Raw genomic sequence first — 22708 nt, forward strand, 5'->3', positions numbered from 1 at the left:
TGTTTCCAAGAAAGAAAACTAGAATACACTTCCTGGGTTTTATAGGGATTTTAGTTGACGCACATGATATTTCATGCTAAACTTTTAACTGCACTAATTAAAAATATAATTATTGGGAAAGAGGTGCACTGTTAATTATTCATAGATGTATGGTCTTTAGTAATGAGAATGCTTGGCAAAGAGGGACAGCTCCACTGTTTATGAAGCTCCTTTTGTTAGATTTCTGGGTAGTCGATTCTGTGAATTGGTCTACAGTTATACCCCTTAAATCCTTCTCTCAGAATTATCCTATTAGATTTATTACAATTTATGATGTTTTTATTCTCATTTTTGTGCTCTAAAATTTTACAAGGGCTTATGTTTAAAGAGAGAAAATCAACAGATTTTGCTTGTCTCTAGAATGAGAACAGCTACCAACTAAATTGAAATTTTAACACCATACTAGAACTTTTACAAGACAATCTCAAAATGACCCCAAAAGCATACAACACACATGTATCAATTTTATATACACTAAAACTCACAAGCATTTGGAGAAAGAAATATTTTTGTAAATGGCTTTAAATTGTCTACCCATTTATTAATCGAAAAGACATCACAGACTATCATTTCTATCTTTTAATGCAGCTAAATGAGTTAGCAGATGATCTGTCTTGCTTAGTACTTAAAACAGTATAATCTAACGCTAGAAAATTTCAAACTCAGATGCACCTAGTTCTCTGACATTTAACTTCTTTCTTTTTCATTTAGGCCACAGTAGGTTATAAACAAGCCTTTAGCTTTTGCCATCCCAGTGTAAGCTCCAAGAGGGCAAGATTGTTGCCTCTTCTGTTTCCTACTATTCACCTTCCAGAATGGTGCCTGGCATGTAACAAGAGTTCAACAAATACTTGGTAAATAAATGAGTGAATGACACTCTGCTTGCTCCTGAAACCTCAGGATGATTCTTCTATCTAGGAATAGTCCTTCTGTACACTCCAAACGGCCCACACTGAGAACCAAAGAAAAGTAATAAGAAAGAAAAGAATTTAAATTTCACTTACAGGATTTTAACACTTACGTTTGAAATCCCCATAATCTGGCCATCTCAATTACCAGATAGGAACAAATAAAGGTGGTAAAGGAATTATTAGAACAATTTTATTAGTTATTTTATATAGCCAGGAGGAATCCAAAAAAAAGTGATTTAGAAGATTCATCACTTGAACCAGTTTTACTGAAAATGATTTAAACAATTCATTCTCAACAGTGATGTACTTTATGTTAATATAGTTTAAAATGAGTATAAAATTGGAAGATTTTGATGGTATAACGTTGGTTTGGTTTGGTTTTTGAAGTCTTCTCTCAAAATTCTCAAAACTGCTTAATTATATGCAAAACCTAAATTGGGATATGGAATTAATTTTCTTTCCCTAAATAAAAATTCTTAGTGTGCATGTGTGTAAACTTCTGATTTTAGACCCTCACAGGGCAGAATCCACCGCTCATATTGCCTGTGGACCCCCAGGTCAGAACGTTATCTCCAGCCTCCTCTGACAAGTGCGTCATTAGTAATTCACTTACCTGAGTGAGGATAGTGGTGGTTCCATCTGTAGCCTCGACTGTGAGGTTGTAGTTTGACTTCTGTTCTGCATCAAGAGGTTTGGCAACAATGATGGTTCCAGTTCCCTTGTCCACATCGAAGTGACTGTCGTAGTTGCCACCTAAATTGGGGGAAAAAAAGTAAAAACAGGTCACAGGATAACACTCTGTAGTTTATTTTGTGGCTTTCTCATACTTAATGGCACTGAAAAAACTTCTAATATACTAGCAAAGAGCTTCCAAGGAGGAGCATTTTGAAAGAAAAGAGTGGCCAATTAGAAAGACAATGCTTGTTAAGGCAAAGTGAACCCTAATTGTCCAGGAAGCAACTAACTGAAAGAAAGCAAGAAAACAACTCTGAAAACAAAGACGTTGCTAATATTGCCAATGAGTTACTTTCAATTTGCTTTTTCAGGGGTTCTGAATTCCTCTTCAATTTGTATCTCAGTAGATACCATCACTGGGCCATTTAAAAGTTTACTTACTAACAAAACTTTCTGATACTTTGAGCAAATTGACCTAATAAAATAGCTATTAAAAATCAATGTTAACTCTAAAAAAAATAGTGGTCGTTAACTTTAATTAGTTCTGGCTATATAAACTATTTGAAAAGAATTTTTTTTCTCATTTTTGACAAACACAAAGCCTAATGAAACAAAAGTTTCTATCCTACTAATATTATCCAAATATTTTTGATAAAACTCTTTTCAAATCCACTGACCTAGATATAAAATGAAATGGGATGAAAATAGAGGTTTAATGTCATGATGAAATTCTACTACTAAATCTAACCAAGAAACAAAACAACACACACGACGTCTTAAGAGAAACCTAAAACCACGGAGCTAGGTGAGCATTACGTGGCAACACGCTGGCGAGTGGGATGGGTGACCATGCGCACACTATGAAAAAAAAAAACAGCGATGGTAGATAGTCACTGGAAATAAAAAAGTAAAAAAAAAAAACAAAGAAAAAACAAGGCTTTTATTTTAGATCTCATAATCTGAGGCAAATTATGTGATCTCAGCAGATACCTTCTGCTGTACAGTTCGGGTCACAAGTCATCTGAAAGATGTAAAAAACTTCTCTAGCAAGCGTGTCTCCTGGCACAGCCAAAAAGAAGCAAGCGTGCATGGAAAGCAAGCACAGAATAAAAGCAATCAATCAAACCAGGTCCAAGCACAGCAAGGTTACACAGCGAGGTCAGGTACTGCACAGCAGCAGCCTGTTGATCTGGAAATGTGATAAAAGTTAACAGAAAGCAAACAAACGGTTTTGAGCATCGTTAACTATGAAAATAGTCTCTTTTTCCCCTTCCCTTGAAAGTATGCTGTAAGGGTTTCACAGGTGCTGATGACATCAATTTCACACAATCACCAAATTGGTAAAACAGCCAAAGCGTTTAGCATGGAAGTTCCAAAGGTAAGGCCTGGCCTGACAACACGCCCAGTGGTCTGGGTCCATCAGCTGCAACTTTTGGGGGCTTCGGGGTAACATGACTAAGGGGCAGAAGAGGAAAAATGGACATAAAGTCCCCCCCAGAGAGATGAATCGCTACAGAGACTCTTGTTCTTAAATACCCTTGTAACTAAAATGTGAGGAAACAATAAAAAAAAAACTAAGATGCAAACTCTAATGTGAAATTTAAAAAATATGTTGAATAGGGTATTACATTCAATGTCTTATCTAAACTACATGACAAATAATAAGAAGAAATGGCTTTAGCAAGTAAACTTTATTGGAGGATGAAATAATCGAATGAATCCTCCTACCTGTTGAAAATGAGGTAACATAAAACTAAAAACCCATAGCTGGTACCATAACTTTGTACCATAAGCTGGTACCATAAGCTGGTACGAATCAAAATTTGTAAGCTTATTCCCTATTAAATATTGACATGTGATAGTCGCACAGGCATAGTTACTTTAAATGTTCCAATCATATTCACTAAAAATAACGATGTGCCATAGGTTATGTATCAATAAATAAACAGTAAGAAGCTGTGCTTCTGGACCAAAACATTCAAGGTTTTGTCTGTAACTCTTTGACGAACTTTTAAAAAATTTTATTTTTATATCAATAACTTGGTAGAATAGAGCACCAATTTTAAGCAAGTTTAATATATGCTATATATTGTGAAAAATTTTGCAATCAAAATATTATAGTTTAAAGCAAATTCTCCACCTGTCGATCTTATTCCCAATTTTAAATCCTGACTTGTGCCCAAAACTCATCAAACCGTATGCAGGTTCTCTTCAGTGTAACCCATATGGACAATGAAAACGAGGGGGAATGCTTACCAGTGATGTCAAACCAAAGGGGTATGCCAGGAGGCTCCACAGATATTACTCCAATCATGTGAGCAACGGGGTCACTTTCCATCACAGTAAAGGTAAAAAATGATTCTTCAAATGAAATGGGCTCCGGGGACGGTTTGGGCTTGGAGATCCATTCAATATGGAGTCTGGTGGTTGATGACTTTTGAGGGCGACCATTGTCAACTGCCTTAATCTACAACATTTGGGCAGAGGGGATTAAAAACAGCAAATCAGGAGTTACAACCCAGAAATGAATGAAGCACAGACTGGTTTGGTCTTAAACTGAGCCAATTTCAAACATTTCACACTTGTATACTGTGTATTGAATGCCTGACAGAAGAACAATGATTTCATGACCACATTCAACATAAACAATAAGCACCCTGATTCTCAAACGTTATCCGGCATTGCCTAATGGGGCCAGCAGGTCACAAACACTTCAGCCGTTTACAAAACAGAAATAAAGTTACTAAAGAAAAAATACAAAATAAGGTTTATAGTCACAACATATGAAAAATTACAGTATTACAATCTTAACTCACTGAAAGAATATCATATTCTCCAGCTGCTGAAAACCTCTTGCACGAAACCACTCCAGTTTTCGGTTCGATGAAAAATTTGCCATGCTCATTCCCGTCTTCGATGCTGTAGGAGATTTCTGCATTGGGGCCCTCATCCTTGTCGGTGGCTATAACGCGATAGAGCGGCTCCCGTCTGCCATTTCTTTCTCGGTCTGGCTTTTCCCGCTCAGGCAGTCTGATTTTGTAGAACTTTTGCAGAAACTGAGGTTTGTTGTCATTTTCATCAAGGATTTTCACAATGACTCTTGCAATGGTTGATTTGGGGGGACTACCATTGTCTGTCACAGTAACCTGTTTTTTTAAAGTTAACAGATTAACATGTTAAGATATACTATATAAAAAGTGAGTATCTTCTTCCTCATGCTACTCCGCATGTGTGTAAAGCTCTGCATTTTGCAGGGCACGATGACACATACACAGCAGCTCTTCATTCCAACAACAGGGCTGTAAGGAGGTGAGGCAGCACCTCCCATCTCTACAGGGAGAGAGTCAGGGGGCCGGGCATGGCTAAGAAAGAAACAGCCGCACCCCTGTGCGCCTTCCTGACCATGCAGGCTCTCTTCTCGCATTAGTTTAAGTGGAAAGTGAACCTCGCCCAAATGTTAAGCTACCAAAAACTTAATACCTTTAGGCCATGGAAGAGATACGTGAGGATTCTGCTTTACACATTTAAAGAGTCTTCTTAAAAACAACACACTCTACATACTTAAAAACAAAATTTCCATATATCATGTTAAAAATGTTAAACTTCATCAGTAAAATATGCTAAATTGTCATTTTAAAGTATGTGTTAAATAAACAGTATACTTTTTAATACCAGTAATCACCATTTTATTTTGGCTGTTTTCCTCTACAGATGTTTTATAGGAGTGGACCTAAACATTTAAATTTAAGACCAACTCATTAAATAAGATTTTCGGTAAAATAACTTTCATTGTAAGTAAACTATCCATATATTCTTATATTCTATTTAGGAAAAAATATCAGAGAGTCTTGAGGACTGCACTGATGACTGTTTCTATATCCCTAAGAGACCATTTCACCCTTAAATCAAATGTTCACGTTTATGTCAATAGGCACATTAAATATAACGACATTAGTAATGCTTATTCTCCCCCATCCACACCCCTACCTTCTTCCCAATGAATTACCACTAAAAACAGTCAAGGAGACTGAAGTCTGGCAGTTGTAAACCCTGTTTATTAAAGTGTGACTATATCCCGATGGTGCCTGTCAAAAGTATTTAAGTAGTTGCTTTATATTATTTACTTTCCTAAGCTTTTTCAAAATAAAACATTACTATTTTAATTTTAAACTCTCGAAACATTTCCTTTTCATCAGTTTGCATATGAGCTTTAGAAAAACAAGAAAGAGAAATACAAGCAAGCACTATGTTTTTTAGTATTCATCACCAAATTGTTCCTCACTTTGGGTTCAAGAACCAGTAGCTAGTCACAGCTTTCAACATGTAATGGAGACAAACTATCTTTAAGACAGCCAAATCAAGGCCAGCACTGGCTCTCAAATATACCACCCCAAAAAGACCCTATTGAAAAATACACTAATTATGTATGTTGAAGGGAAAATTTATTTCCCATCCATGTCCAAATATGACTTTCAAAGTGCTATATATCTGGTATCTGCTTCCACCTAGCCTTTGATATTCACGGAGAAAAGAGGGCTCTGGAGTGACGTATGCAATTAATGTGAAATTTGAAAGGACTGGAGCAAAATGTCAGTGTAACTACTGCTCTCCTACCTTCCCATCTGTTTATCTTTGTCAGTGACTGCATTTGCCCCTTCTGTCAATCCTTGTAGTGACAGAATGAAAATTCAAAACTTTGCTCTATCATAAAGAAAATGAATTCAAGGGAACTTTACACCCTATGAACTAAAAACTCAGATGTCATACATGAAGCAACTCCTAATGGGGAAAGCACTGTGGCTGTGAAACCACCTTTTCCAGAGGGTATTCCCAGTTCCCAATGCACACACACGTGTATGCATGCACACACACACACACACACACACACACACATACACTGCACGACTATAAAAACTAAGTATTTACTGACAACCTTAAGAAAATTTGACCAAGGATAAAATGAAATTAAGCAGGCAGCATTATAAACAGCAATATTAAAAGAAATTTTCAAAAGTTACAGTTTAGAATTTTGTCACTTATACTGTTAGAGTGGAAGAAGAGCACTGATAACTCAATTAAACAAAGGCAGGTGGCCTTTCCCAAGGCTGGCTCTGATAATGAACCCCAGTCTTCCACAAGGGACAGAGGGATGTCTCCACGCCCCTCTCCGCGGTCTGCCTGTCTCTCGGCCGCTTCCTGACGACACGGCCCAGAGATCTCATCAACCCGATGTCCATGTTACGCTCCACCTTCCCTCTCCAAATTACTCGCGGTCTTTTTCTGCAATGTATTTACTATTAGCCAAAAACCAGGTGACCAATACATGATAACAAGCTGTGGGTTTTCTATGGACTAACAGGCATTGTAAATTTTCCATGAGAATGAGAAGCCTTATTAGAACTTTCTAGAAGAGCACACCTGAGCCTTCAATCTACTTTTACTTTTGAGGTATTTAAGAAGCACAAACTAAGTAATTCATAGTTTAAAATGCAAAAATAATGCAACTGTTTAAGAGCAAAAAAATGAATCTGGAAACAAATTACCTCTAGTTAAAAAGGTTGAAACAGATCTATAAATACCAACATAAATATATCTCAAAAACATAATAGTAAGGGGAAAAAAAGATGTATACAGAAAAATATCACTTATGTAAATGCAAATGAATTCCACGTGACACTGTTTATAGATCTGTTTGCCTCCTGTGTGTGCGCAAGCATAAAATACCAAGATCTGAATCCGGCCCATGACAGTGGCTGTGTATTCTGGGAATGGTATTGAGAGATAAAGGGGACAAGAGCTATATTCATTAACAATTTCCTTATATTCCTTTTTCCTAACAACCAGTAAATAATATTAATACAACAAAATATTAATAGCTAAGAATACTGGTTAATGGGAACAAGATTGTTCTTTCCCATGATACTTATAACTACGAATCTTTAAGTATTAAAGATAAAAAAAACTTACCTCTAATATGTGTTCATCTTGCTGTTCTCGGTCTAGCTTCCTTGATGTAGTTGTGATGAGACCTGTAAAATGATAACAGTTCATTAATCCTCACAAAATAAGGTCAATTACAAAATACCGCAATTAAAATCACGCTCTTGGCCAGGTGCGGTAGCTCATGCCTGTAATCCCAGCACTTTGGGAGGCCCAGGTGGGTGGATTACTTGAGGTCAGGAATTGGAGGCCAGCCTGGCCAACATGATGAAACCCTGTATCTACAAAAAGTTAGCCAGGCATGGTGGCGCGTGACTGTAATCCCAGCTAATTGGGAGGCTGAGGCAGGAGAATTGCTTGAACCTGGGAGGTGGAGGTTGCAGAGATCACACCAATGCTCTCCAGCCTGGGCAACACAGTGAGACTCCATCTCAAAAATAAAATAAAAAACAAAACCATACTCTTGTAAAAGTCTGAGCAAATTTCTTCTCAAGAAAAAAAGAAGAAAGAAATTTCTTACTAAAGCAATTTAATTTCCAGGTACGGTTATTTTGTCTACAAACAACAACATACTTTATACTTTCTCACTTTAATGACTCATATTGGATAAATGACAAATGGTAAGAAAGTGGAAAAACTCAAATCAGTTACATTTTCTATTTGTTAGTGGTTTCAATATACATTTTGTCAGAAAAGATTTTTTAAAAGTGAGATGAAGTTATCCAGGATTTCAATCTCATCCATCTCCTTTAACTGCTCAAGAGATAACTGAGAGTTGACAGAAATAACTTCTATAACTATATTAATAAGGACTATTGAAAATAAAATGTTAGCTCTAATCTATTACCTTTGAATTATCCACTCTCATAAATAAAGAACTGTTATAAAAAGTAATGTAATTTTCCAGGTAATCTTGCTCATTTAATTTCCCATAAAAGAAAGTTAATGATTCTCAAATTCTGTATTCTAGAAAACAAATTTCCTATCAAACTAGAATATCTATGAGTTTTGACCTCTCTTGAGAACTTTAATAACTGCTCAACTGTCAGCATATTTTGGAACTAGAAGGCAATTACAATTTATAAAATGTATTCTTATGCTTCACCAAAACCACAAACAAAATTCCCCTAAGTACTAAAATGTCATCCCCAATCTGTGTTGTTGGTGAACAGGTGCATCCAGGATGATGTGCACCTCCGACCTTAAAATCAGGTGGAGCCTGTGTAGCAGGACAATCACCAGGGCTGCACGTTCTCCTCCCAGCGCTGTGGCTTTTTTCCCATATGGAAATTCCTTAAATAATTCACATTTAAGAACAGACTTTATTAATCTAATTTATTTTCTCCCATAATCTTAACTAATTTCACAGAACTATCACTTAAGGGATATTCAAAATGTTTCTCTGCAGCAATAAGTGAAAGGCTTGTGTTTTCACTTAATTCAAAGGTTTCTTTTTTCCTTAAGCAGTTACTAAGAATCTAAATCAACATTATTTTCCTCACAATTCAACGAAACAGTGTTCTCTTTTTAACAAGGGCAACAGAAGGCCATATCATACCTCCACACTGGGGTTTTCCCAGATCATAGGTATAGATTAAAAGGTGCTAAAGGGAAATGCTTCACAGTGCTTACGGGTGTAAAAATGATGCTTAAATGTGGCACAAGCTTAATTTTCATTAGTCAAAAACCTTTTAAGTTAATCTCTTTTTTTCCCCTATCAAAAATGTACCACCCTCTCCTAACTGTGGCTGTAAATAGTTCAGGAACGACAAGGAGCCCCTTGATTAGTCCCACATCTAATTATTGTAATGTGTCCACCAAGAAGTTGTGATTGATGGTAACATCACGTGGAACAGCAGCTTGACACGTTCCCAGGAAAATAGTATTCTTCTGCAGAGCACTTGATCACTCACCAACAGCACTGCACAAATACTTATGAGCAAATATAACTCCCCACTTCACGATTTACTTAGAGCACACAAGAAGGCTAAGGAAAGCTGTACCTGTGTCCATACTACCAATTCCACGTGAAAAGGCTGGGCGCGGTGGCTCACACCTGTAATCCCAGCCCTTTGGGAGGCTGAGGCAGGCGGATCACCTGAGCTCAGAAGTTCGAGACCAGCCTGGCCAACATGGCGAAACCCTGTCTCTACTAAAAATACAAAAAGTTAGCTGACATGGTGGCACACACCTGTAATCCCAGCTACTCAGGAGGCTGCGGCAGAAGAAAAGCTTGAACCTGGGAAGAGGAGGCCACAGTGAGCCGAGATTGCGCCACAGCACTCCAGCCTGGGTGACAGAGCAAAACTATGTCTTAAAAAAAAAAAAAAAAAAAAAAAAAACCACATAAAGCCAAAAGGCTACCTGACCACCAACTTCCTGGGTCCGAAATTATTTGCATGTTCTATACTCCTCAAATTAATTCTCCTCCGTTAACTCAGATGGAGCTTTAATTTCATCCCCGTGCAATGAATGGTAATATTAGCCCCTTTCTTTCCACTTCAGCCTGAGTCACTGCCTCACCCTTCAGTTTAAACTGAAGCAGGTTTAAACTTTTAAACTCACTGAGGGGCCTGGCGTGGGTTCCTGCTGCTGCATTCTCCAAGTTCTAATATTTCTTCTATCATAATATTACTCCACAGTATTAAAGCCCTTCATTTAAAAATTAGTCTTCTTTTCTGTACTGGAAAACTCACGAGGACAGTGGCTGTCTTTCTTGCATAGCTTGCTCACATGGCTATCTCTCCGTCATCCTCAAGAAACACTTAAACGTGTGAACATGTGAATTTCTTAAAACTATGAATGAGCAGAATTAAAAATATGTGCTAGAGTGAGAGAGATATATAAACTACTGTAAACCTGAAAATGATACAAATCCACAGCCCATAAGTGAGCCAACAGAGAACGCGTTAGTACATATTTATAGGCAGCGTGTGCCAGGTGCTGCGATGGGTGGCCAGGGGCTGCGATGGGTGGCTAGGTGCTGCGATGGGTGCTAGGTGCTGCGATGGGTGGCTAGGTGCTGCGATGGGTGGCTAGGTGCTGCGATGGGTGCTAGGTGCTGCGATGGGTGGCTAGGTGCTGCGATGGGTGCTAGGTGCTGCGATGGGTGGCCAGGGGCTGCGATGGGTGGCCAGGGGCTGCGATGGGTGGCTAGGTGCTGCGATGGGTGCTAGGTGCTGCGATGGGTGGCTAGGTGCTGCGATGGGTGGCTAGGTGCTGCGATGGGTGCTAGGTGCTGCGATGGGTGGCTAGGTGCTGCGATGGGTGCTAGGTGCTGCGATGGGTGGCCAGGGGCTGCGATGGGTGGCCAGGGGCTGCGATGGGTGGCTAGGGGCTGCGATGGGTGGCTAGGGGCTGCGATGGGTGGCCAGGGGCTGCGATGGGTGGCTAGGGGCTGCGATGGGTGGCTAGGGGCTGCGATGGGTGGCTAGGTGCTGGCGGCACCCTGCGGGTATTTAGAAGCACAGACCCGAGGCGCAGGGAAGAAGCTGTGGGCATACAGACAGGTGTGACTCAGACCACACCCACAGAAGTGATGAGCATAATACTAAAGAGAACAGTGGGCCTATAAAGACGGTAAAGAAAATAGCGGGCTGATCTTCAACCCAGGAAGTAATCTGCTGGAAGAGAAGCTTCGTGTCCCAGAAGCCAAAGGCAGACGATTTTAAGGAGGACATACTTTGGAGAAGCCTGGAAGAAAAGAGAAAGTGAGGCAGGAAGTAGACCAGGAGAAGTACTACTTTTACGAAGACGAGATTGTCTCACACGCACCTGTAAACTAGAGAGAAGACGAAGATGTAGACTTCCACTAACAAACACAGTCACCACCAGCCTCCTGAGACCAGTGGAATTTAAATTAATTAAAATTCAGTAAAGTTTACACTTCAGTTTCTCAATCACACTAAGCCAAATTTCCAGGGTACGGCAGCCCCCAGGGGCCGGTGACGACAGCATGGAGCAAGGCAGATGCAGAACGTGCTCCCCACGGCAGGAAGCTCTGCTGGACAGCACCGGTCTACACAGGAGGCATAATTCACAAATCAAGATCCTGCAAGAAACCCTGCAAGGTGGGTTTACTTTTCTGCGGAGAACACGTAAGGTATTTCAGACTGACAAAAACAAACAAATAACAACAACAAACTTTCTTTCTAAATTCACAACACTTAGCAAAAAGAATCTTAGCAAGGCTGCCGTAGTGCTTTTCCCTAATGCCATCTCCAGAGAGAGGCCGTGCATGAGTGTCCTATGGGGGTGGCACCAGGTGATGCACCCCCTCTGCGAAAAATTACAGTAAAATTAGGGCTTCCTGTGGGATTTTCATACAAAATGAAAACAGAATTTCCTAATGATGTAATTTAATACTAGGCATTCTGGGTGTCTTTTCGAGGTGCGCTTTACCTTACAGCAATCAACCACACTGAGTGCCTAACCCCCCGGGGAACGCTACCCGAACCCCCTGCACTCTGGCCGTACAAAACAATCTACCGAATGTGTTCTGTGTTCACACTCATTCACGCCTCTGTGAGCATCACTCCTGCTCATCATCCCCCCCACCCCCACCCACTTGAAACATCTACTTCAAACATAATTCTAAAGCACAACTGCTCCATATACCCACTACATGTTATTAACCTAGTAGGTAGTAAGTGTCCTAGTAAGTATATCCACTTCTTTCATTTTCGACATCTGTGCTCATCTGCAATATTTTTTGCCAAATCCCAGAAAGATATATACTTAAAGGAAACTGTACAGAACTTCAGAACTAGAGAGAAACCTTTAAGATTATCAAGTTGAGCTGCCTGAACCAAAGAGAAGTTAAAATTTTCCAAGGCCACTAGTAAGTCATTAACAAAGCCAGAAGTAGGATTTCGTTGTCTTGAGGCTCAGATGAGCGTTTTTTCCTCCCTATCACACCTGACTGCGTAATTCGCTGTATTATAGTATTTCAACTCTCCATGAACTCTGAACTGTGACTTTCATAAACTGTGACGAAAAAACCAGGAATGATTCATCATCAGTCATTTAATAGGTCCAAAAAAGCAAGTTAGGAGATAAAAGAGGCAAAAGCAGAAAAACGTATATGCAACTGTTTTCTTTTTGTAACTTTGTGTTTTATCTTCCTCTTCTGCCAAGCACTGATAATTAAAAACAGAAACGAAGAAAAACTAGAAATTTTTCTTTCCTTGGTCCAGAAAAACACTGCATTCTATATAATAAAACTATGGTAAATGTAGGTGGGCTGAGACAGCAGACACGGTATATTCTCGCCAATGAGCAGTTACCAGTTCACCCCAGAAATGTATGCACAATGCAGGAACAAAGTTTATAGCTCTTGATGAACATCATTAAAAACCACTCATGGCCTTTCAACACCACTTAAGACATTTAGAGATGAGTTCATTTAGAACAGAGAGAATGTCAGATCAGCTATAATGTTTCAATATAAAATTGTGCTCTTTGACATTTCTTATAAATCAGTAACAAAACCATCTCCAAACTTCTCAAAATTCAAGAGATAAAGTAGACTTTGCAAAGCAGATAGACGTAAAAGTGAACATCAAAGGACTAGTAGGTGAAGACAGTCATGTGACATGGTTCACACAGCTGGAGCGATGAATGCATTCAGTCAACTGTGCTGTACTGTCCACTCAGAAAGTGGAGATAAGACAGTCTTGTTTGCAAGAAACCAGGATGAAGGCTAGAAGTTGGCAAAGACTACTTTACATGTGAGAAACAATAAGACGGGATAGATTGTAGGGCACTGACAGAAAACACAGCGCAGGAGCTACACACAGAAAACAGGAAGCAGGAGGAAGGCTCTTGCCAGCAACTCTGTGTTCCAGGAAAGTGTGGACTTGGTTGGATGAGAAGACACGTGGTCTAGTCATTCGTGCTGCTCCACCATTGCCTGACATGTGAGTGAGGCCACCGAGGACCAGCCGGCCACCAGCCAAGCCTGCACAAGAGTGGAAGAAGCACCCGGCAGAACCCTAAATTATGAGTTATTTCAAGAGCGGAAGAACTGCCCAGCAGAACCCTAAACTAAATTGTGACAGTTATTTCAAGCCACTCAATTTTGACAGTTTATTAGCCAAGGTATTATGCTTTAATAGATACTTCATTACATATATATATATAAATCTCTCTAAGCCTGTAAAAAACTGAGATATATCCACATATGTATATGTGTATATCTTCGCATATGATGTGTAAATATGTGAAGATATCTCCATTTTTACAGGCTTAGAGAGATTACGTTGCTTACTCAACGTCATTTAGCAAAGTATTGAAGCTGGGGGTTCAATAAATCTAGTAAGTCTACATTAAAAGTGAAAGAAACCAGGGAGGGACTGAAGACTGTGGTTCTGTAAAAAATAAATTTCAACATCAGCACAGTGGATAAAAATAGATGGCATAATCCCAGCACTTTGGGAGGCCAAGGCAGGTGAATCACTTGAGGCTAGGAGTTCGAGACCAGCTTGGTCAACATGGAGAAACCCCATCTCTACTAAAAATTCAAAAATTAGCTGGGTGTGGTGGCGTGCACCTGTAATCCCAGCTACTTGGGAGGCTAAGGCATGAGACTCACTTGGACCTGGGAAGCCGAGGTTGCAGTGAGCTGAGAGCAGACCACTGCAATTGAGCTAGGTTACAGAGTGAGACTGTCTCAAAAAAAAATATATGTATATATGTATATATACACACACACACACACATATATATACATAGATATATACATACATATATATATACACACACATATATATATGAAAGATGGCAGCTAGAAAAGGAAAAAAATAGGATTTCTGAATAGGATTCAGGTCCAACTGCAACAAGAGAGCAAGCACTTGCAATCTGTAGTAAGAGTCATCGATGACCCCACACTAAAAGACAGGGTCCTGGCTCTAAAGGAAGGAATCTTTGCAGCCCTATGTTCACCTCACCCGGCAGGAAATTTACTTGGAACACTTTTCAATTACTCTACTAGAGAATAAACAGAGGAAGGGAAAAAGGTAAAAGTCTGGTCACCCGATACCTTCCTTTTACTCTGATTATTTTCCTCTACCCCCTGCAATGATTTTGGCCTTTCCACCCTTTTATTTTACAATAATTCATGAACCACAGCCATACACGTTCTAGAAAAGCACTGTCCAACAGAAATTTCTGTGATGATTTGTGTGTTCTATAATTTGCACTGTCCAATATGGTAGCACCTGGCCACATGTGGCCACTATGCACTTGAAATGGAGCTAATGTCACCAAAGAACTGAATTTTAAATTTAAATAATTTAAATTTAAATAGTCACCAATTATGTCTGATCCTTTATAGCATCTCCAATTTCAAATGCTGCCGGTCAAAACTAAAAACTTTAACATCTGCAATATTCAAAATCTTTTTCTGTGGTTAAAATTTGAAGCAAAAATATTTATCTAAATCCAAATTTTTGTAGACATCTGTCTTAAACCTACATAGAAAAAAAAAAAAGTAAAACTTTCCTAGATTTTGACTGTGCTGATACTGCCCTGCCATGCTCCTGCTCCCCGTTCTCTGCTATGAGTCTCCACGTGGCTCAGCGGGCGACGAAGAGGCCTGCTTTAGAATTGCTGGTTTACTGCTTCACCTGAATACAGACCAATCAAGAGGCTCTGTGCTTAGCTGTGACTTGGAGAATCATGACTCTACTAGTTTGTTTTGTTTTTGCTTCTTTTTCCTAAGCACTAAAAGTGACTAAATTAAATCTATGTTCATAAACAGTAGTAATGTCATAATGTTTACGATCTCAGTCACCCACTTGTTCAGTGTGCACTGTCATTCAACTGCTCAGAATGCTGTTCCCAAATGTCACCATGAGAGACGTATACGAAAGCCTAAGACAAGGCTCTTGTCCTCAAAGGCATACAATTTATTTAAGGAAACAACTCCCACATGTAAAAGGCAGAGGTGAATATTAAACTGTCCTCTCACAGTTCGCTTTTTAGCCACCACTAATTATGTGTTTCCCAAGACCCAGCTCTGGGGTAGGCATTTTATATGCGTCACTCTCACTGGATACTCACAGCAACCCTAGAAGGGAGCTACCAATACACACTACCTTTATTTTTAAGATATCTGAGGTTTAGAGAAGTAAAATCATCGCCAGCTAAATGCAAAGCTGAGATTTGACCCGAAGTCTGTCTGATTCCAGAGTCCAAGCTCTTAATTCACAGACAACTCTAAATGTATCGATCATATTTAATATGTATAATGATTATACAACAAAATTATTCAGTGATCTCACTTTCCTCTAGGATTAGAATATTCTCTCCACCAAGCCCAGCTCCTTTTGCAGGAAGGTCCTCTGGGCTCCATCCCTTTCTCACAATGTTTTATTAAGCACAGCATTATTTTGACGAACCCTTGACTGTAGACATGCACTTCAGGTACACACCATTTTCACCCGATGATTTCTCCAAAACACTTTCATAGATTCTACTTGATACTAAGTTTAAGAACTGTAATCATAGTATATTTGGTGGTAAAGGAAGTGTCTAGTTTAAGTTTTAGGGGTCTTCAGTGTAATTTCTTCAGGAGTTGTTACTACCAGGATCTGGAAGTTAGATTTCCACCCTTCGATCCTGACTGTGGCAGGGACTGCTCCCAGGGACATTCAGGGTGCTTAAGAATCAGCAACATTAAGGACAATTACAATAAAACACCTGTAATACACTCATGGGTGGACAGTGAAACTTACACTGCTCGGGTAACTTTTAGACAAGGAGTACTACAAAAACCAGCAAGGCAAGGGGCTGATGAGACATGCATATGTGTGTACGGATGTAATGTGTGCACAGACTCCTGTGCACAGCAGTTGTGACACGTTCAACCCTGACATATTACTTCTGGCTACTCCTGGGAAATGGAACAGGTAGCTGGAGGGAAGAGAGGAGAGAAGAGAACTTCATTTTATACACTACTTTATTGTGGCCATCTTTAATCTTTAATGAGCATATTACTCAAATAAATTTAAATATTAAAACATTTTAAAGCTCAGAGTGAAAATACAGACATATTTGATGGCTGAAAACTAAACTTAGGCTGGAAAATCTCAAATCAATTATTTTTTAAGCCTTATATACACTAATATATGGCCACGCATATAAAAAACTCAAACTCCTTAGAAATACTGAAGTGGCATATCCTGTACGACTTTTTCTAATGGTTTTGAGTTGCAGCAAATTTTTAATGAAATGGATCACGGGTGCTAAGTATCCTCTTACTGTAAAAATAAAGTTTGCTAAAGCCAGAGGGTCTTTCACGATGCTCTAGCCCAAATCCTGTACCTTAAAACATGAGGAAATGAGGTCTAGGCATGTGGAATAATTTCCTGAAGGTCTGAGTCAGCAGGAGAAACTTTCCTACCAAGGAAAGTGTTCAGAAGGCTCTACTGCTCGAGCCTTTTCCTGCAGAGGTGTGCATCGGGATCATGGGGTGTGAATGCCAAACCCCCCTTCTTCCCGCCCCATGCCAGAGCCACCAAATCACACTCTCCACTCAGGAGGACCCAGCCTGTACCATCTCATGAAGGTTTCCCGGTGATTCCATCCCATGCTGACCTTCTCAGTACAGGTGCTGACAGAAGTTGAAAAAAATTCAGTCTTATTTTAAGTTTTGTTTTCAGTCATTATAATAATTACTACTGGACGTATTCTGCAACAAAGCATATTATCTATTTCTTTAAAATACTATTTGAGATACAGAGAAACACAATAGGACTATGGACATATAAGAAATACACAGTATTTCTCAAGTATGGTTCTTAAGTACCATAAGAAGCATAATTAACATTGCAAAAAATGCAACAAAGAAGTGGCCGGGAGAGCCCACCTGAAGATTCCACCTGTTCTTCAACTGCTTATTAAGTCCTAAAACATCACCCAGAATCTTCCTGACAAGTCTGCAACTACCAACCAAATCATTAATGCCTGTTAGAACATAAGTTAAATGAAATGTAGTCTTTACAACATTAAAAAAAAAATAAGAGGAATCTAAATGGCTATATACATTTCCATTGAACAGCATATTTTCCGTCTTCTTGGAAATACCTTTGTGGTGGATTGAATGGTGGCTCCTGCCCAAAAGATACATACAACCCTGGAAGCTGTGAGTGTGAACTGATGTGGATAAGCATCCCTGAAGATGTAATTAAGAACCTCAAGATGAGACCACCTTGGATTTATGGTGGACCCTAAATTCAATAGCAAGAGTCTTTTTAAGAGAAAGGTAGAGGAGATTTGAGTCAGAGACCCAGGGAAGAAAGGCGTCTGATGACAGACGCAGAGACTGGAGTGGTGCCGTCACAAGCCAGCAGGTTCCTGGAGACTGGGAGGAGTGAGGATGGGTCCTTCCTTAGCGCTTTCAGAGGGAGCCAGGCCCTCACGGCACCTGGAATTCAAACTCCTGGCCTCCAGAACCGCGACAGAATCCACCTCTGTTGTTTAAATTTATGGAAAGTAGCCTTAGGGAAATAAACCTTTTTTTAAAAAATTAATGGCTTTATTGAGGTATAACTGATATACCAAAAACTACATATGTTTAACATATACAATCTGATGAGTCTGGATATACACACTAATACACCTTTTTACTTGGATAGCAAATGAAAGTACTGAAAAAATATTTTCTAAAAGAATTGGGTAACACTGGCGAACAATTCCATTATTCAGAGATAACCACTTTTATTACCTTCTGTATTTTGTTAGTGTCTTCACTTGAAATGTTTTATGGCTTGGTAGGCTTATCACTCTACACACAAGACAAAAATCAGAGGATTAAACAAGTAACTCAGCTCCAAAGGTGATCTGGGATGAAACAAAATTCCCAAGTGGAGTCATGCTTTCCCTCAGGAGGAGGAGAGAGCAAGATGCCTCAGCTCTGGAATGGGACTTCCTCAACATCTCTGGCTGAGAACCACAACTCAGCTAAGTCTTTTGTTTTCAGTTATGAATATACAAAATATGACACAAATTATACATCAGTTCTGAGTATATTATTTCTCATATTCTTTCCTCTCCATAACAGAAAAAAAACTCCCTAAATATTGACTTAGTAACTCTATTAATAATTATACATTCTAGCTTCATGCCTGTAACACACAAAAGTTCCAACTCTAAAGCTGTTTCAACTAAGGACCAAGACAGAACAGACTCTTTGATTCTGAGTAAAGCAAAATAGCCTCTCTGTCCTCAAGAGTTCACTTCACCAGCAACATGGGCCTCAGGGTACAATGAGTTAATCAAAATTTTTTTTACAAAACTAATTTGCCTAATGTTATCATTAGTCAGAAAAACTTACCTGTGCTCACCCTGTGTTTACCCAAACTGTCCTTTCGATTTTAACCGTACCTCTTGCTTCTGTTATATAGCAGCTAAGAAAGAACAGTAAAAAGGCCTAATACCAGGAAAAATGAACATAAATTACATAAATAGGGAAGATATGAGAGGTCAGAGATTTAAGTAAAAGTGCTCTAGAACTTTATAGGACATGTGTTACAAATCTTGGGCTCCTAAAAATTGTTTTAAATGTCCATGGTTCAGTGTTGAAAGAGAGCTTGCTCTGAGTTAGGTAAGCTACCAAAGAACTACAGGGACCAACCAGATGCACGGAAAACAGAGAGGGCAACACCACTGGTCCAGGGTCAACCAACTGCACGGAAAAGAGAGGGCAACACAATTGGTCATTATTTTGATTTTTACAATGAAGTATTAAATAAATAAATTTATTTACTATTATTAAATAATTTATCTATTATAAATAATTTATTATTAATAATTGATAAATTATTTGATACTTCATTATTTTTCATAAATTAACAATTAATAAATAATAAATTTATTATTAATAATAAATTTATTAATAATAAATTAATAAAGCACCATGAGATACAGAAATAACAGACTGTAACTGTGGAACTCCAGATAGCACCTGACTGTCCCTTTGTAAACATGTCATCCATGGAACATTCTAGTCTACGGATCTGTACCCAACCAGCTTAAATAAAATGAAACGGCCCCAGAACAAAGCTGTGTATGTGACTTAGAGATCACGGTGCAGTCCTGAGAGCTGTACAGTGGGTGGACAGAAGGCGCAAGTGAGCGGGAGTGACAGAAACTACATCAAGGGCAGCGTTTGTCTGTGTGAACTGCTATGCCTCTGCTTCCAATGGGTGAAAGGGAAAATCCTTCAAATGTGGCTGCTTTTAAAAATCTTTCATGAGTATCATGCCTGGTTCTGTGGTGGATACGATAATGAATGAAGGTGGTCCTGGCCCATAAGGACCTGAGCCAACACTGGATCCCCCCGAAACACACACCAGAGCCAACACTGAACATGCAGAGCCGACAAGCCGACTAGCCCACTGGCAGGGAGGCATCACGTCCTCTGTTTCTGCAAAACACAGATTGCCTTGCTGGCCATGAGCAAACACGCAGCTTCTCCTTCACGTATCACTCAGCATCCAGCCCCTCAGAGCTCTGGACTGTGAGCTCGGAGATCTCCGCAGCACCGCACCGTCTTTACTCAGGTGGTGTTCCAAGACCACATTTCCCTACAGCCGGCTGCGAGCTCTTTCGGCAGCTGTGGCCATCTCAGCAGCCACTGTTTGTCCCTGCAGTACTGGTGCCGGCAGGATTAGGCGTGGAGCCAAAAATGGAATTCTATTCATAGACTGGCAAGGCTGGAAAGCAGCTCAGAACTCATTAGTTCAAACTTTCAGAGTTCCAAAGAAAACACTAATAAAATGGATCAAACGACTAGTCTAAAGTCACACGGGGAGTCATACAGGGACCCCGTACCCTACAGTCTTCAGACGTCTCTTCTGCTTTCAATTCTACCTCACTAGCTGTTTCTTGTTGAAAATTGATGGCATTAAAACATAAGATCGACAGCAAAACTCAATTTACAGGGAATTGCCTTCAGTGATCCTGTAAATGTCAGATATAGCAGGGTCAGAAAAAGAGGATAGGGTACACAACCCATTTTATAAGGTTAACATCATGTTGACATAAAAAGACTAATCTCAGGCACCCAAATGCAAAATCTTAACTATAATTTTAGCAAATAATATTCAGCAGCTATAGAAAAACCAAATGCTGACAGAATTTATCACAAAGATTCAAGTTAACCAATTTGCGGAGGAAAAAGTTTGTCATCATCAACATTGGCAGAAATGTACTGAATAACATTTGACTTCTTGCAAACTTTAGGGGTGATATACTTCACTTATTTTATAAAATAATAATGAGCATGAGAAAGAGATAGGAAAAAAATCTACAGATTCCTCCTTAAAATATCTGCATATCTTGGTAAAAAGACTGCAAATAGGTAATTTTTTTTTAAATGAATTCCTGCCATTGAAATGCGACTGGCCCGTCCTTTCCTTCCTTTGCAGCTATCAAATGTTACCGGAAACCCTTGGAAGTTGTTTGCAGCTTTAGCTATTTCCTATTGCACTTTGTTCAGTATTCGTTCCAGCCACAATAAAATGCCATTTACTCTGGTTCAGAAAAAAATAACTGTAAAGTGTTACTGGACTAACACATGATGAGCACGCAGTATACCTACCAGCTCTTCTACCATTTTGTAACTTTACTGCGGGCCTTAGGGATTACCACACATAAACTATACATCGCTGCCCAGTCTGCAATCACAAATCACATTTCCTATAGTAAACATAAAATAATTCTATACTAAATACAGGATTTTACATGTAAAGAAGCGAATAAAAAACAGAACACTGTATAACGCCGTCCTCTAAAAAGCAGATGAAATGGAAACTAATTTGAGTATAACATGTCAACACAGAATAAGAGAATAAACAAAATGGGGGAGATGATAAAGACCTAAGTATACTTAGAGCCAACTGTTTGAGCTGAAATTGGGAGCTCTGAAAACTTAACAGGACACATCAACACAAAAAAAGTATGAAAACCTCAAAATCTAGGAAAATTTATCTTCTAATGAGAAACAGTTACTTCCCAATGTAGAAGAGATCTAACAGTCTACTCACCAACTTGCGAAATCGTATCTGAGATCTCAACCTTGATACTGATAGTCTAATTGCTCTATTTAAAGAATAATTTTGTTATTAACAACCAAGAGAAGCGAAATACAAACATCCTTTCTAAGCACTCTTGCTTAGAGCAACGGGAGGGATTCAACTTTTACTTCAGAAATATAAAAGTCTATCCCTTCAAAATAATTTTAAAAATCAGCAATCAACGAAATTGTTTAACTAGTCCCACTAGTAAATACGTCCACTCATCAGGAGTCAGGAAACCACAGCAGCTTGTTTTCGTGTGGCTGGCTAGTGAAGAATGGCTTTTGCATTTTTAAATGGTTGAAAAAAACTTTTGTGATACATGAAAAGGGCAGAAAATTCAAATTTTATTGAATTTATTTCGTTTATTTACAAAGTTTTACTGGAACACAGCCGTGCTCGCTCATTTCCGTATCATCTACAGCAGCTTCTGGGCTACAGTGACACGGCTGAGTGGTGTGACAGAGACTGTATGGCCCAGAAACCCAAAAGCCCCGTGTGGCCCTTTATAGAAACAGTTTGATGACCCCTGCAGTACATGCTTCATAAAACTAAGTTTAAAAATCTAGTGTTACTTAAAAGTTTCCCACTTTTGGTCTGATGGCACCATAGGAATAAGATTAGCCTGAAAAGCAACTATTATATGAAACAGAGTCCCTCAATGCAAAGAGTAGATAAGAGACAGAAAAACTGGCTCCACAACCACATTTACACCCAAACGCAAAGGCACAGGGACTGGGAGTGGCACCATGCGCTGAGAAGCGGCAGCCAGGAAATTCACATTGCCTGACCTCTGGTAGCTCTGACCTCTGTGAAGTCTTAGATTATTTGTAAAATGAAGAAAATGTAAATAAGGAGCACAGCAGGCTATTGGTATCTGTAGTCACCATCTCACAGGGCTCTTGTAAAGGTGAAGTCTGTGGAAGCTGCTCGTAATAGATGAGACACACTTGTCAATGTTCCTCTGACTCCTAACGAAAGTTCTGTTCCAGCCCTATCCAAAAGTGATGGCAAGACACAGTAGACGGGTGGAAGAGTGGTATAAAAAAAGACTTCAGAGAATGA

At 39.3% G+C, this 22708-nt stretch overlaps 1 protein-coding gene across 6 annotated transcripts in view; it reads right to left on the reverse strand.

Moving 5' to 3' along the window:
- Positions 1-22708, reverse strand: part of FAT1 (FAT atypical cadherin 1) — a 147792-nt gene that overhangs the window by 43908 nt on the left and 81176 nt on the right. For all 6 annotated transcript variants that reach the window (XM_008977165.4, XM_063604042.1, XM_063604041.1 and 3 more), the window contains exons 4-7: positions 7593-7654; positions 4442-4771; positions 3882-4092; positions 1564-1703 (exon numbers count right to left, since the gene is read on the reverse strand). In XM_008977165.4, the coding sequence (XP_008975413.4) occupies positions 1564-1703; positions 3882-4092; positions 4442-4771; positions 7593-7654 (743 nt within the window). The remainder of the gene's footprint in view (positions 1-1563; positions 1704-3881; positions 4093-4441; positions 4772-7592; positions 7655-22708) is intronic.

Source organism: Pan paniscus, chromosome 3 (assembly GCF_029289425.2).
Source record: "Pan paniscus chromosome 3, NHGRI_mPanPan1-v2.0_pri, whole genome shotgun sequence".
NCBI lineage: Eukaryota > Metazoa > Chordata > Mammalia > Primates > Hominidae > Pan > Pan paniscus.